Source organism: Ambystoma mexicanum, chromosome 11, assembly GCF_040938575.1.
Source record: "Ambystoma mexicanum isolate Mex_15411 chromosome 11, UKY_AmexF1_1, whole genome shotgun sequence".
Taxonomy (NCBI): Eukaryota; Metazoa; Chordata; class Amphibia; order Caudata; family Ambystomatidae; genus Ambystoma; species Ambystoma mexicanum.
Genome location: NC_090934.1, coordinates 785158404 through 785175975, shown reverse-complemented (window position 1 = coordinate 785175975; position 17572 = coordinate 785158404). Strand labels below are relative to the sequence as shown.

The 17572-nt window shown below is 45.0% G+C and overlaps 1 protein-coding gene across 6 annotated transcripts in view; it reads right to left on the bottom strand.

Annotated features, from left to right (window-relative positions):
• STK33 (serine/threonine kinase 33) overlaps positions 1-17572 on the bottom strand; it is a 1615433-nt gene that overhangs the window by 686963 nt on the left and 910898 nt on the right. For all 6 annotated transcript variants that reach the window (XM_069623713.1, XM_069623715.1, XM_069623714.1 and 3 more), the window contains one exon: positions 3292-3404. In XM_069623713.1, coding sequence (XP_069479814.1) covers positions 3292-3404 — 113 coding nt within the window. The remainder of the gene's footprint in view (positions 1-3291; positions 3405-17572) is intronic.

Genomic DNA, 17572 nt, shown 5'->3' with positions numbered 1-17572 from the left:
TTAACAATTCAAGGGGCACAAAGATCAACCTCGGAACCAGATGAAGTAGAATCTGCCACTAATTTGGAAAGTAGGGCTAATGATTGGTCCTGGGTAGCAGGGGCTTTAAAAACAAAACAGTTCACATAATGCCAGGCTCACTTGGGCCCTAAGGGATGCACGATGGGATCCTGGAACACAAGGGGCTTCTTGCATCTTTTCTCGACTGCCTGGGCAGAAGACCTTGACAATATCTGTTTACAGGAAACTTGGTTAACTGAAACCCTGATTATTGAAGGTTTTGAGATAGCGATGACCTCAGCCATCAAGCAAGCAAAGGGAAGAATGCTGGAATCACTCAGTAACGGGAGGAGTGGCCTTTATTGACCAGGTTTCAGCTGTGATTGATGATTTAATTGAAAAAGAAAATCTTGCTGATCTAATTATATACGGTTATATGCAATGATTTGAATATCGACTGCATTTCACTGAATGATCGAGTCAGTGGCAAAATGAAAACTAACATCCAACAAGTGCAGCTATCAAATCAATGGTGTCTTGAAATGGACCTGCGTGGGCCAACGATGCTGAACGGTAATACAACTGGTGACATCCCAGGTCAAGCGACTTGGAGTAGACCTGGCCAAAGCTCTATTCTGGACTATATATTTGTGTCAGAAAACATTCACACAAGGACCACTCACCTCGAAGTCACTAAAATGACTCATAGTGACCACGATATGGTGAAGTTAAAATTCAACTACTACACCCGACGTGAACAAGCGTCTTGTCCACACGCGGTGAGAACCGGTGCGTGTAGGCTTTGTTTACATCTACAAGACCAAGAGGTAATCACTATTACATCGGAATTCCAGTCGATATTGTGGTCCGTGGAATATGAAAACCTGCTGACACAATTTAAAGAACGCAAAAATATTTTAAGACATGTTGATTTTGCTCCAAAGCATAAATTTGGTCTAGAAATATTGCAACGGAAAAGATCGCTGCGGCATGATCTAAGAAAAGTAAAAAAAAACGCCCAATGCCAACACCTACGAATGTAAAAGATTAATTAGACAAACTTATAAGAACTGGCTAAAGTCGCATAAGGCCATTATGCTCCAAAACGACTCTGCTGACTTTTGGAGGCTGATAAATAACAACTTAGCCCCACAAAATGCGTTACAGTCGAACTCAGTTTCGGAAACAGAATGGGCGTGGTTTTATACCAACCTTTTTTGTAAAGATGAAGTAACTGAGTCATGGAAAGCTCCAACCCTGACCCACTGGGATCAAGTGTTTGAAAGAGAAGACATCCTTCAAGTAATTAAAAGCGTGAATGCCTCTCGAGCCCCGGGTCCCGACGGCCTAACGAATTACACCATCAAGCGTCACCCGGAAAAATGGGCGGACTTTTGTATTACTCTGTTTGACTGAATAATCAAGTGCTGTGCCACCCCAAAATCGTGGAAGAGCGCAATGATTGTTCCCATCTTCAAAAAAGGGGACAGAATTAATCCAAAAAATTACAGACCGATAGCCTTGCTTCACGTGCTGGGGAAAATCTACGCTACCCTCCTCCAACAAAAAATATTGAAATGGTCCAAAGAGATGAACCATGTGGACCCAAGCCGAGCAGGTTTTGTAAAGGTGGTAGGGTGTGGAGTGAACCTGCTACTCCTAAACCTGCTGAAAATGGAAGCTCACAGATCTAACACCAACGTCTATTTAGCCTTAATAGATCTTTCATATGCGTTTGATAGCATAAATAGAGAGCTGTTGTGGAAAAAATTGAATGCGTGGAACTGTCCTCCTCGTCTATTAGCTGCCATTCGCGAGCTACATTCCAACACCACTATCAAGATCAGACTAGACAGGAAAGGCACGCTATCTGCACCAATTAACACTTATAAAGGTGTCAAAAAGTTTATATCGGACATCAATGACATCTTTAATGGTGCGAATGTGTTTCCAGCTAGAATCCACAGTTCTCATATTGACTATCTTGTATATGCGGATTACCTGATTTTAATTGATCTTACACCTCCAGCGAAAGCTCACGATCCTTGAAACTTATGTAACAGCGAATGGGCTGAACATAAATAAACATAATGTGAAATCCTAATCTTCGAAAAACTGACAGGTAGCAGTAGAAATAGAAAAACATGTAAATGGTATCTTGCTAAAGAACCAGTCAAATTGTGAAAAACACCTACTTGGGTATGAAGATTAGCGCAAGCAGGAATGACGCGCCATGGGTTGAGATGTCGAAAAGCAAATGTCGCCAGCTGGCATGCCAAGCGAGCCTGATAAATAAAAGATATGGGAAATTCTCATTAAAGCCAACTATTACTTTCTTCCAACAAAAAGCTATCCCGGCCCTCATTTATGGCGGGGAAAATGCATTTGGATTTTCAGACTCATTATGGAACTCCCTCGAAAATATCTTCTGGACAAGAGTGCTACATTTGCCCAAGGGACCATCAACGGTCTGCATCTAATTTGGGTACATCTCAATACAAGCCAGAATATCGTGGAACCTGTTGAGCCTATTCAGAAAAACGATATTAAAGTTTCCAGTGCCTCAGATCCGAATATTACACAAACCGGATCTGGGAAAAACGTATACGATTCTCTCCAAATGGAATGCACTAAAGGTTTAATCAAACCAATAAAAAAAAGAAGGTCCTGTGTGGAGGCAGGGGCCGCATGAGGTAACTACTGTGACGAGGAAGAGTAGGACTAGGAGTAATTACTGGTAAGTAATCACAGTATTACATGCCTCAGGCTCAAGATAATCACATGTAAAGAAGACTCACACTGAATAAAAACATTAGCATAGAGCTGACACATACAAGCCAACAATAAAATTGTCAGGCATGTTTCACTATTCCAAGATGACGCCTGTTAAATCCTGGAACAGAAGGTTTTTTTTTTTTTTATATGTGGCGGTCCGTTTTTACATACTTTAACTTCAATTACAGTGGCAATAACAGAAAAATATGAGGCATGTTCTTATAGCAAAAAAATAAAAAATACAAACTATTGATGCGCCAACCAGCATAGAAAACCACATTAAATAATGTAAAGCAGTGCAAAAGTGGAAACCCGTTAAAGTACAAACAAGTATGGAAACAAAATAACCTATTTAGCATCGTATTTGACAGTTGCACTAGCTTCTACAAAATGACCGTCATAATAGCAGATTTCAAAACATGCAATACATGTATTTAAATGAGCGTTGTACAATCTGACACTATTCATGTAACGGTACATTTTGCATCTTCTAGGAAATGCATTGAATTTACTTACCAGAAATGCTCACGGACTTCCACACTGAATCTGTAAAATGTAATTCTCCCTTTTTTATGTTTTCAAAAAGCCTTTCTTCAGAACTCCCCTTAAACGGTGGGTCACCGCTTAATCTAGAGATACAAAAGTTATTTTTTTCATTTCACACTTATTTTCTAACAATACAGACTTGTAACAATATACTGCATACTACAAAAAGGAACAAAACTTCCAATGCGGCAACTTCATGCTATAGTAAACAAAACAGCAACTGTTCCTTTAGCTTTAGAATGATGCACATTTTTCTACACAACTATTTTGAGGAATATTTCTACTTTGAAATAGCCCAATGTACTGGAAAATGGTACTATTCCGAGAAACTCAGTACTTCATGGAGCCACTAACCTCGAACCCAAACAAACAGGAGGGCATGTGGAGGAGAAGGCGGGTTAAGGGTTCATAGTGAGAGGAGCAATGGCACTGCAGCACAGTGGAGCTATATGGAGAGATCGGTGAAGGAAAGAGGGAATAAGGTGGACTAAAGTAAGGGGGTATATTAGAGCAATATTGATATAGGTTTTTCACAACAAGCTGTTGCTGCACTTACCAATGGCAGGTGTTGTCTTCATACAAAAGGTATTTCCTTAATATAATAAAAATGTGTGTTCTTATATAGCGCATAATGCCCGTTTTCTCCAACTTCTAAGCAATGTAATGATTTGTGTTATTGTTATCCCTTTTAAGTTTGCTCAATTTATCGAACTTAAAAGTATGAATAGCTGATTGGGCCCTTGCCCTGGGATTCGACCTTGCAAAGTGAATGCCGGCCCAATGTCAGTGGGGGAACACCTAACTTGTGAGCTATCTACCCAGCACATGCTCAGGTACTCACTATATTGGCAGGTATTGTCAATTGCCATTATGTGCCCAAGTGCTCACGTAATTTGCAAGATGTCATCATGAAAGGAACATCAACAACTACAAAATGGAAGGTTTTGGCACCACAAGTCCAAGTACTTACAGTGTGGCAGGCGTATTTAGAAAACGCCCAGCCAGGCCGATCATGCGCAAGGAATTATGATATGAGTTATTATTGTGTTTATTTGTGATTGGCTTAAGTCAAACTTTTGCCAACAAATTACAAAACACAAAAGAGAATTAATACAGTTACGATTTTAATCAAACTTCTAAAAAAATCCTAACAATTAAAACAGTATGAACACGGTGCAATACAGTTTCAGCAATTCATACATTAACCCAAAAAATGAAAACTAAAAGGAACTAGTTTTGATAAAAAAATGTGAACTTAATAAAAAAGTGCACACAATACCCAAGCGCCTTGAAAAATGTTCGTATAAAAGAAAATGGCATAGCTCTGGACTATACTAAAGAGAAATTCCCTAAGAACCTGATTGTTGCTAAAACTATGCCTGCAATGGACTGCGACAAATCTAGCCATATTGTCACGGACTCTCTGGAGGGAAGCTTCTCTTACGTGGCAGCGAAAGGCAGAAGCTACCTGACTCTGAACCTGCGGATGGCTATCTGAAGGAGGACCACAGAGAGGAAGACCAACTCCAGAGAGGTCGGAAAACGTACCAAAATAACCTTGCAGCCACAATTCCACATGACAATCACGTGCCTTTACAACATACCTGTATGGCCTATTGTGCCATAGATAATGACTTTCCAGGTTTTCCCAACCAATCACTCTATTTACTGCTTCCTCCCCCATTGTAGTACTGAGACGAGGAGGAGGGATGGAGCAATAAAGATGACTGGAAGCCAAAACCACGTTGTAGTCTTTGGAAACTTTTGACCAAGCCATGAAGTTTAAAATTGCCACAGCTGCTCCGTGTGAGAGAGAGAGGCAGAGTCAAAAGCTGTATATAGCTTGTTCTGACGCCAGAGACAAGATGATTGTAAGAAGCAGCACAGAGGCTGATATGAACGGTGTGCAAGAACTCTGAGCTGAAGGAAGATTACCGCGTGATCGCTGTGGGCCGCTGGAGCCGCCGGAGTGAAGGACAGAAATGAAAAGGCTGACCGGCTGACAGGACGCATGCCCAGTTAGCGTATCCAGAGAGAAGCAGAGGAAAGTATGCAAGGACCACCAAAGCCGCCCTGAATAGCCAGGGAGAATGAATGGGTTACCGGGGCGCATGAAGTGATAATGCGGGAGAGTCCAATTAAAGGCAGTAAAGAAACTGCGATGGATTTAAACATTGTTGGAAGATGGGCGCTGACCCAATGCTTGAGAAGAGGATTTGAAATACTTAAAACATATACGAACAGTGTTAAAGGTGGGTCAGAGACCCAATGTTTTAGAAGAAGACTTGATATACATGCAATTAGTATCAAGAGAAGGTCAGAGACCCAACGCTTAAAAAGAGGAATTGACACAGTTGTGAACTTATCAAGAAAGTGTCAGGGACCCAACGTTGGAAACATTGTCACATGAATGAAAGAAAGAGTGAACAGAGAAGTAATAGCCCTGGCAGGTTAGTGCACCAGGCAACCAGTGAGGCTGGAGGAGTGAGAAGAGAAGCATGGTAACACCTGGCAGGAGAGTAAACCAGGAGTGAGAAGAGAAGTGACCTTGAAATTATGAACACAAAAGGCAGGATTCATATCCCTTTTAAGGATAAAAAAGAATATTGCAAATACCCTGGCAGAAGAGTATACAAGGGGGCAAAAGAAGAGAATGAGAAAAACTAAAAGTTACTCACTGTAGTGACTAGCGTACTCCTAGTCCATGGTTGCGACCATCCATCTGGGTATCAAGGCCTTTGATGCCCGATAACCTGGCTTTGACCCACCAAAGGTGATGAATAACGCATCTGACTGAAGGCGAGAGCCGGCACAGGAAGGGCTGCAGAGAAAGGGGCTTGCTGCCTGCATCCATTCCACATCTAGCCAGGGACTGAGGAGGGCTGGAGCCCCCTCCCACCAACCTGCAGCAGCACTGCCATGAGCAACACCCAGCAACTACTAGGTTTGCTGGATTCAGAGCTCTGCTCCTTCCACCTACCTCATCCTTAGGTGCCGAGCTGGAAGACCTGCGTCCATCCGACGCCCCTCTTGTTGATTTCAATCACCTTTGCCCATTATTGTCTCTCCGTTTATTCGGAGCAACGTGGAGCCTGCGGCAAACATAAAATGGCCACCACTACATCATCAGTAGGTCGCTAGGCAACCCGTTCTTTGTGTATTCCCCTGATAGGCCCAGCGACCATGATCTGTGCGCCGGCCCCACCGAAATGCCAGAGCCAGCACAGGAAGGGCCGCAGAGAAAGTGGCTTGCCTGTCTGGGCCTGTCCGCAGCCGGTACGTGCAGTGCCCTAACTACTTGGACAAAAGCTAGTCAGCACATTCTATGAACGCTTTGCAGGAAATCGACGCTGTAACACCAATGTACTTTGATTCTGCTGTCCCATATTACTCACATCATATTAGCATCACCATTCTACTGGCTTCACCTGTGTGGGCTGATATATGTAGTACCAATGTCTAGCCAAAAGCGTTACACTATGAAGCTGAACTCTTCTTTAGATCTCCTGTGCATACAAACTTGTCCTGTAGAATCACCAATTAGCCACTGCACACCGATCTATACACCGGTACGTAAGTATACACTGCTAATTATGCTAATAACCGCTGTGACACTTAATCCTGTGAAATTGCATGACACCTACGCTCTGAATGACCTATCACACACACTATGTTCATAAAGCTCTCCACTAGAACCTGTATCATGCATCCTGCAGCAGTATGCCCAAATTGCTTACAGTGTGCCACTAGCGTATCTACATGACTAGTAAGTGCTTAGCTCCTACAACACAGCCATGCATAGCAACCACTAGCCTCACCACACACTGCGCCCGGATACGCCTAGTAAACCTATTGTATCTGTAAGCTCTACACAAGACAACATACCAGCATTGCCATACACATTCACTATGCCATTCTGGCTACCCTGTTCCCTTTTTGCATTCTATCGGACAGCGTCCCACGCCTTGGCAACCACTACGTAGTCTACAAAAGTGGTCTAACTAAACCTGCCTGCCCCCGTCATCACCCCATTACTTGCCCTACACCTTTCCTGCCCACGATGCCACCATTCCCACATATAACAAATCCTGCCCTGATACACTCTAAACATGGAAACAACCTCTCTTATCCTATCCTAGGTAAGACCAGATGTCACCGCCTTAGATCTCACAACATATGTCAGGCCAATGCAACTCCACCCAACCACAAACATGACATACCCATACTTGCACCTACTGTACTTAAGCTACATGTAGGTATTCCTCCAACCAACCCCATTATAACAGAACGAAATTTCAGATTAGGTACTAGACTTCCTAGCAACAATATCCCATGCACCATACCGAACGCTATGACTACTAGCAGACCACACACAGCCCCCAACAATTCTAAACACATACGTAACAACGCCCAAACCAATACAACAAAGAAGCCTTCAATCAATAACCCCAGCCACACTAAGAAGACTAATCTAAACCAACAACCTAGACTTCCTTGCCATGACGGAAACATGGTTACATGACACAGCTGGACAATATCTAACCCTAGCTGTCCCCGACAACTACTCCATCCTCAGAGTTGATAGACCCAGCCCCAGTGGGGGAGGATTAGCCATCATCTTCAAATCTACCCTTGACATGAGACTAGCCACCTCCTCTATTCTGACATCTTGTGAACTCCTTTCAGTAAAGTACCAAACTTCGCCTAAAAATACCATCACCATCCACCTCATATACAGGCCTCCAGGTCCTCCCACATCCTTTGAAGAAGACCTCACGTCATTAGTAGTGGAGAATACTAAACCTCAGGCGCAAAGTATTATCCTAGGTGACTTTAACCTAGGCTACAATGACCCAAATGACCAACCAGCCACCTCCCTAGCCAATGCACTATTAGAACAAGGATTCATACACATTAGCACCCTACCCACTCATGAAAAAGGTAGAACTCTTGACTGGTTAGCAGACCTCAATTGCAATATTACCCTTAAGGACTCCGGACTCCTCACCTCTCGCATGGACTGGCCACCATCTCCCGTCTCTAGAAATCAATGTCAATGTTAGGCAGAAACCTGTGCAGTTCCCTTAGGGACCACTGCAAAAGATTTAAGACTACAGGTGTTAGCAGTAAACCCACTTGGTAGCAGTCTGTACCACACAGATTTACCTGGTAGCTGTGGCTGAGCAGTCAGACTTCCCTCAAGAAGGGTTAGGCAGTATGCAAAGTATACTCAATAGGCACTCAGATACAATAATACAAGCAAACACTGACCAGAGCTTTGGTATCAAAGTATATAATTATTTATTTATAAACACACAGTTGAAACACTCCAGCACTCTTATTGTATAATATTCTAAACACAGTTACTATTATGATATATACACCCCTTTTTCCCTTATTAGAAAATCACAGTAAGACGCCACTTATGTTCATACAGAGGTGAGCGCTTAACTAGATTGCACTCTACTAAGGTTGTGAAAAAGGGAGGGAAAAAGACAGAATATGCAGGATTACACCACTCTACGATTCAGGAACACTATCAGCAAGGCATAGAGCAAAAAGTCACTGGTGAGCCAAAGTCCAAAGGCTGGGCCCACTCTTAGAGAGAGCAGAGCACAAATGCGCCCAAGATCACACAGCTACACTAGGCTTAGAAAGTCTTGCAGAGGGTTCACAAAAGAGTTTAGAGAGGCATAGGAAAGTTTAGCCAAGGTGTCCCAGGCTAACCCAGGTTCGAAAGCCGGGGGCTAAATCTACCCCGTACAGTCGGTTGCAAGGGAAGCCAGGCGGGACACGGTACCTTAAGTGGGAAGGATCCTCCAGCGGTGGCAGTTGTTCCTGGTAGTGGTTGCAAGTTGTGTCGTCGTCCAGGGGAAGAGAAGGTCTCGACGTGGAGGAAAGATGCAGGTCGTTGCACTACCAGGGCAGAAACCAGCCGCGGAGTTTTCCGGTAAAAGGTGGTACCTTTATCTCGCGGTCGTGATAAAACGTGGTATCCCGGTTGCCGGGGTGCTTAGCACGGGCAAGGCGGCCACAAGATACGTCGGGAAAGCGAAAAGACGGTGAAACTGGTTATCCCCACCAGTCAAAGGAAGAAGACTCTCCGGCGGGAGATCTCCTCTGTCGTTGGGAAAAGTGGTGAGACGGTCCAGCAGGGCTCCACCGGTCGTGGTGTCGTGGCAGGTCGGCTCAGCTTCTCCCTCGTCGGATTCTTAGGTCCTGTGGCGACTTCTGAAGTTCCAGTCCCCAAAGCCCTGCTTTTATGCAGCAAACCCCCATTCACTCAGCCTACCTGTCACTCAAACATGCTAAGTGGTGAGCCGGGCGGCTCACCACTTGGGCCAATCACACAAGAGTGCGACTTGAGTTGCCGAGGCAACTCAATCCAGGGTGCATAAACCCCCTCCCACACCCCCTGTGGTACCCAGACAGAGCGGCACCACTTTTGGAGGCTCCAGAATCCAGATGTGGACCCCTTGCTCACTATTCCTAGAGAGGCACAGCTCCTCCCTACTGATGAGGTCCAAACAGACCGAAACACGTGTCTGGGGAGGCTGTTGGTACTCTTGTTCAGAGGAGAATTGCCTAGCATTTCGGTGCTGGACTGCCCCAGGGCAGGACAAAGACTGATATGTTTAGGATATTTCTTCTCTGTGAAAGATAGTGAGCTAAAGACTCTGGGTAAGTCTCTCGCAACCAGGACTAATGTCTGGCAGAGGGACTCCCAGGACCCCCCTTGTTAATTTGCTAGAGATTTATCCCCATTTATTACCAAACTTATAAACTCGTCCTTCACTAGTAACCCAGTCCCAAGTTATCTGAAACAATCTTGGGTTCTCCCATTACTCAAGAAACAAAGACAAGATCCGTCTATCCACACTAACTATAGACCAATTACTTCAGTCCCTTTTTTACTGAAAATCTTGGATAGAGTTGCATGCCTGCAGATCCAAGACTACTTGGAGAAAAACCAACTACTAGGAACCCGTCAATCTGGCTTTAGGCCCCAACATGGAACAGAAACTGCCCTTGTTGATCTCAAAAGCCAAATGGACTAAATAAAAGACAAAGGTAGAACTGCCATCTTACTTCTCTCAGACTTATCAGCAGCCTTTGATCTGGTTGACCATAGTATCTTATGCAACCACCTCTCATCGGCAGAACATTTTTCCAACTCTGCTGTCATCTGGATTCAATCATTCCCACAAACACAACCATGCGTGTCTTCTCATCCACAGATGCAGCCGATCCGATCCCCATCACCTCCAGTGTCCCACAAGGCTCGTGTGCATCGCCCACTTTGTACAATATATTTACAAAGCCCCTATTTGATAAACTGAACCGTCTGGGTGTCACCTAAACAAATTATGCAGATGACACCCAGATACTCCTAACATCATCGGATTAACAAAGTTTACACCATCATTCAGGCATGGATGATAAGACTGAGCTACTCCTTGTGGGCTCACCCAATAATTTTGCGAAACTGATTCACAAATACAGCAGCATCATTATAGATGGCAATAATATTCACATAGCCAAAAATGTAAAATCTCTTGGCTTCTATCTTGATGCTAACACCAATCTTACCAAACAAATCAACATGACTGCTTCTGCCACCGCCTACACGGGTAAACTGATCATGGCTTGCATACCCCTACTATTTTCCAATAGCTGCCTCATACTGGCCAGAGGACTTATTCAGTCCAAATTGGACTACTGCAATGGCCTATACCTAGGAGCTAACAAATCTATAATCCACAAACTACAGGTAATGCAAAATATTGCGCTCAGAGCGGCATTAAATATACCTAGAAGACAGCACATATCGGCAAACTAGAAAATCCTGCAAATGGCTTTCCAGTCAAGAAAAAATTGACCTAAAAACCATCTGCCTCACTTACAAAGGTCTGAACCACCAGGCCCCACCATATCTTACAGATCAATTTACCTTGAAACAGTCAACTAGAACCACAAGATCCACTAACACTTCCTGCCTAGTGGTGCCTAGTTTCAATCTAAAAAGAGCTGGCGGAACCAGTTTCCCGGTTCCAGCCACTCAACTATGGAATAAACTCCCACAGGACATCAAAATTAGCCCAACATTCGAAAAGTTCAGAAGTCACCTCATCATATGGTTAATGAATAAAGAGTAACTATACCCACCTCACACCGGATACCCGGACACCCTACACCTCGTAGTACCACCACCCCCTTGTAATGCTTAATCTATTTCCTGCACTATGTATGTGTAAATTGTATATTACTTGTATTTACAACTCTGTAATCTGTAAATATAACTGTATCTTGTAACTGTTATCTTCACCTCAAGTGCTCAGATACCTCTGGGTCAGGCGTGCTATATAAATAAAATAAACTAACTTGTGGAAGCCCTTTGTCCTGTTGGGGTAGAACGTCAGGGCTCTACTGACATCTAGAGTGTGTTATACCTTTTCTGCCTCGTCCTTTGGGTTAGGAAAGAAAGTTGGTATTACCATCTCCTCGTTGAGATGAAATGCAAACACTACCTTTGGGGGAAACGCAGGGTGGGTGCGGAGCACCACCTTGTCTTGATGGAACATGGTATAGGGTTCCGAGGCCATGAGGCCCTGAACTTCGCTAACCCTATGCGCTATCTTTCCTTAGCCGGTGTTAGGGAGAATTCTCTCTTTAGGCTGAATTTCCTAACCTAGGGAGTCCCCCAGCAGCTTTGCTGGATTTCTGGAGTTTGGTTTTTTTCCTGCCAAGAGTGAGACTCTTTTTCTCCCACTCTTGGACATGATTTATGGTGTTCCTTTGACTGTTAATGTGTTTTATGGGCTATGGGGTCCTTTACTCCATAGGGTCTCATGTGTTTTTACTATGTGTGTTACACAGCACCCTCCGTGCAGTGACAGAGGGGTGTCATAGTGACACCCCACCATAGACTCCATACCCTGGGACTGACTACTGTCTCCCAGGGCATGTAAAGTCACCATTGGCTTTACTAGTCCCAAATTATTAACAGAAACCGGTACAAAACATCATATTGAGGACGTACTGGTCGGGGCAATTCGATTGCCCCGGGGTCTGTTAGTCGAGGGGGTACGTCTCCGTCCCCCCTGATCGAGTTTTGGCTGGTGGCAGTGGATACTACTTTTTATATTTGACCGCGAATATATCCCTATGGGATTTTCCCATTGTTCGAGGCTACCAACTTTAATTATTTAATTCTCATAGCCTCGAACATACCGCCGGTTTATTTAATTAATATTAATTCGCCGGTTGGTATTTTTTTGCCAGGACTCGATTCTAAAATGGCGTTTGTGTTCTCTTCTGTGACTCCAACCCAAGTCGAGCCCTTTGTTCCACTTTTTGGCGGGCTTCTCCACAGAAGCCTCCAAAAGTGGTGCCACTCTGTCTGGGTACCACAGGGGGTAAGGGAGGGGGTTTAGGCCCCCTGGACTGAGTTACCTTGGTAACTCAAGTCGCACTCTTGTGTGATTGGCCCAAGAGGTGAGCCGGCCGGCTCACCACTTAGCATGTTTGATTGACAGCTAGGCTGAGTGAATGGGGGTGTGCTGCATAAAAGCAGGGCTTTGGGGACTGGAACTTGAGAAGTCGTCGCAGGACCTGAGAATCTGACGAGGGAGAAGCTGAGCCAACCTGCTACGACGACACCACTGGTGGAGCCCTGCGGAACCGACTCACCACTTCCCGACGACAGAGAAGATCCCCCTGCTGGAGAGTCTTCTTCCCCTGACTGGTGGGCACAACCAGTTTACCTTCTTTTCCTCGCATCCCAGGACGTCTTGTGGTCGAATTGCCCATGCCAAGCACCCCGGCAACCGGATAGCCACTTACCACTGGACCGCGAAAAAAAGGACCGCTCCTTTTACCTGAGAACTCCGCGGCTGGTTTCTTCCCTGGCAGTGCAACGGACTCCTGTCTTCCTCTCCGACGAGATCCTCTCTTCCCCCGGACGAAGCACCGACTTGCATCCGCTGCCAGGAACAACTGCCCCCGCTGGAGTATTCTCACCACTTTAAGGTACTGTGTCCGCCAGGCCTCCCTTTCTAAAGATTGCTACAAGGTAATAATAATCCCTTAACCTTCTGGACTGGGCTGGCCGGCTTGAGCATCTAACTGGTCCCTTTCTTTGGTCCAACTCTTTCTGAACCCTTTCAAGACTTTTGTGCACTGCAACCATGTGACCTTGGACACATTTCGTTCTGATCCTCTTAAAGTGGATCCGGCCTTCTGAACTCTAACTTCACGGTTTTACTTTGCCTTCCTCTCTTGTTGTGTTTTTGTGAAAGTGCTGGGATCTGTTTCAAATGATACTCTGCTTTTCTCTCCCTTTTTAAAACGAATTATTAGAGTGCCATCTACGTTAAGCGCTCACCGCTGTCTGAAAATAAGTGGGGCTTTACGTAAGACTTGTCTAATATTCTTTCAAGGGAGGGTATATCTTCTAGTGACCGTGTTTCTTAACTGCTTAACCTTAGTGCCTGTGTGTTTTACTAGATGTGGTTTTAAATAAATAATTATATCTCTTTTACACCAAGCTCTGGTCAGTGTTTACTTGTTCTACTGTGTTCTTTTGACCTATTGTGAATACTTTGTATACTGCCTAACTCTTCTTGAGGGAAGTCTGACTGCTCAGCAACAGCTACCAAGTGAATCTGTGTGGTACAGACTGCTACCAAGTGGGTTTACTGCCAAACACCTGTAGTCTTAAATCTTTTGCAGTGGTCCCAGAGGGAACTGCACAGGTTTCTGCCTAACAGCCGGTCAGGTAGCACAGCAAGTAGAGCACTCGCTTGGACATCAGTGCAGAGCCTGCCGACACAGGTTCGAATTCCAGCAGGGCCAAACTCAGCCTTTCATCCTTCAAAGGTCGATAAATGAGCACCACACACTGTGGGTAATAATAAGCAGCACTCAGATGCCTGAGGGTTCGTAGTGCTATATAAATGCAAATTATTATTATGATGAAGTGAGGCTCACCAGAGTGCTGTTTTGATTGTGACCAATCTGATGTCAACGGAGACGATGCGCTCGAATGGTTTATGCACCATGGCGAAGGAAAAAGGGGAATAAGGTGCACACTTAAATTACATAAAAAATTAAGGTTCCAGCTAAGCTGATTTTATAATTAAAGGTGCACGGGAGGAAATAAGGCCTTGGCACAAAAGCCCAATATACACATGAAAGAGAAGAAGAGGAACCTAATACGGATTCCTCCCGTCCCGTGCACACTGTCCAGGGACCACAAAAGATGTGGTAAGGAAATTTAATTTATAGATCACAACCTATTTAATGAAATAGTATCAAGCCAGAATGTAACTATTGAAAGCATTACTTCTACACAAAATTTATAAAAGCACACCATTAGTTTTAATTAGAGATAACATTCAATGTGGAAATAGACAAAGCACATATTCAATATATACAGTATTGACGGCTTAACGCATTTCAAGGAGAAATCCTCTTCTTCAGAAGACTGAACTGCTTTTGATGTTTGTAGACAAGCATTACAATGGAGGTATTGGGAAACAAAGAAAAGGAAAAGGGAAACAAAAGATACTTTTAATTTAGTAAATTCACCATGATCAAACTAAGAGAGAAGAAAAATGTTTTAACAGTAATTAAATTAAAAAGTACATATATAGAAACTGAACTGAAGGACGAACCCCTTGGGGGACACCAAAGGGATCTATTCTTTATAGCGAGTCTAGGGTGGACTATTCAATCTATGCCCCAATACTGTGAAAGACAGAGCTATCAACGCAAAGTAGGGTAATCACAATAGAGATTTGTGGGGGTACGCACAGTGCATCTACCTATATGGCATGTAAATATAACCGAAAAACAATTAACCAAGGTGGCGGAGTACTATGCAGGCTTCACGGAAACACATGAATGAGCACTCACCCGAGTGTACTTTGTCTGATGTGCGCAATTAAAAGGCTGACCCAAAGCCAGTGCTGGAGCTCCTGCTGGAGGCTCGAAAGTCTATTGTCTTCCTGAGGTATATAAGCCTATTTAGGAATTATACGAAAGTAGAATTAGAGCAGGGAACCCTTCCTGCACGGGTTCACAAAGTATCAGGGAAATCAAATCCAAAAGCATGTACCTAAGGTAATGTGTTCAGGACGCTTGGGCAAACCTTCAGTTGACCCAATTTCTGATGTAAGAGAGAAGATTTCAATCAATGGTCACGTGTATGTACCAGTCAAAAGGCAACCTATGTGGAATAATATATATATGCAGCAAATTAAGGCAATTCAGGATGTATCGCCACAGGACAGTAACTAGCTCTCATAATGTAGCGGATGTAAGGGCTACATACCTTACGAGCACATATCCGAGACCGCCATCAACAGCGGTTTGGCAAAGAACGAGTACTAAAATTGCTGTTAAGCTCCGTTTAGTGTTTTGTTGTCAGGAACGCAGGAAGTTATGCACCATGGCGCCCAGCACCACGTTGAGGTCCCAGAATGGATGTGGTCGTTTGATAGGAGAGTACAACCTGGTCAGCCCCGTCAGATGCCACTTGACCACAGAGTTGGAGATGGAGAATGATCCATTGTCTGAATTTCTGTATGCACCTATCGCAGCTAGGTAGGTACGGCATGTCAACCTGTACCCCTGATTCAGCCAAACATGCAGAGAACGAAAGCCCCTGATCAAGTGTGCACGTCAATGGCTTTACACCCCTTTCCTTGGCCAAGAAGCAAAACCTGGTCCATTTGCTCTTGTATGGTTTCCTGGTGGAGTCCCTCCTTGCCATCTGAATTATCTTCAGGTTGTCCTGAGACAGGTGAAGGGGCTGCAGGGTTACATGCTCAGGAACCAGGCTGCTAGGTCTAAATTTCTCCGGGGAGAGGTGAACCACTGCCCTCCCGTGCTGGGAGAGGAACAGTGTTCCCTCCACGGGGAGAGTCACTGGACCCTGCGCCAAGAGCCCTATAATGTCCGAAAACCATGGCCTGGCCGGCCACTGTGGAGCCATCAGGATTAGACACACGTATGAAGCTTCTCTGATCTTGCAGATGACCCTGTGGATTAATGGGGTCAGTGGAAATGCATAGGCCCGCATCCCATTCCATTGAAGATGTAAGGCATCACCCCAGGGAGCCCGTGCCCTGGTCTAGCCACGAGGCGTACGGATGGCAGCGCCGGTTGTGCTCTGTGGCAAAAAGGTCTATCTGGGGCTGGCCCCACTTCCTGAAGATCTCCCGCAGGGCTTGTTCGTCCAGCTGCCACTCGTAGTTGTCGACTCCCAATCTGCTGAGTCTGTCCACCTCCCGATTGGATTCTTCCAGAAGGTGGATTGCAGAAACGCATATGTTGTGGGCTATAGCCCATACCTATATCTCGATGGTGAGCTTGCACAGGGGAGGCAATCTGGTGCCCCCTTGTTTGTTGATGTAAATCATGCAAGTGGAGCTGTCCATCTGGACGCAGGCGGATTGGCCCTTGATTACCGGTAAGAAGGCCCAGAGAGGCAGTTGAATGGCCTTTAGTTTGAGGAAGTTTATGTGACTCTTCAGTTCCTTCCGTAGCCATATGCCATGTACACTGTGGTCGCCCACCATGGCTCTCCACCCGTCCAGGGAGCAGTCAGTTGTGATAGTACAATTGGGCAGGGGCTGCCTGAATGGTCTGCCCACCATACGATTGGTGTCTTGTCTCCACCTAAACAAATCCTGGTGGAGTTCTGCCAGGATGGAGACTGATGCTGCTTGGGAATGCTGCTGGTTTCAGGAGGCTGATAGGTGTTAACCGCATTCTCCTCATTTTGGGCCTTGTATGTGGAAGCGCCAGCAGGCATGCCGCTATAATTCCCAACGAATGTTGGTACCACCAGGTCGAAGTTATCGCCCTGCTGAGAAAGTTTCCATTAGCCGTCTTCATAGTTGCTTTCGTTTCCATGGTGGGGAAAATCCTCTGCTCCTTAGTATCCCACAACAGACCCAGGAAGACCAAGGCTTGGGTAGGCTGGAGTTGTGACTTTTTGTGATTGATGGAGAACCCCAGTTCATAAAGAGTATCCATAAGGCTGGAGTCCACATTCCGAACCTCCACCAGGGATTCAGCTCGGACCAACCAGTCGTCGAGGTATGGGCATACATGGAGGACCTTCGACCTGAGCAATGCTGCCACTGCATTCTTGAGTGTTGTGAATACCCGCGGGGATGAATTGAGCCTGAATGGGAGGACCTTGTACTGAAAACGGGAGCCCATCACTCAGAACCGAAGGAAG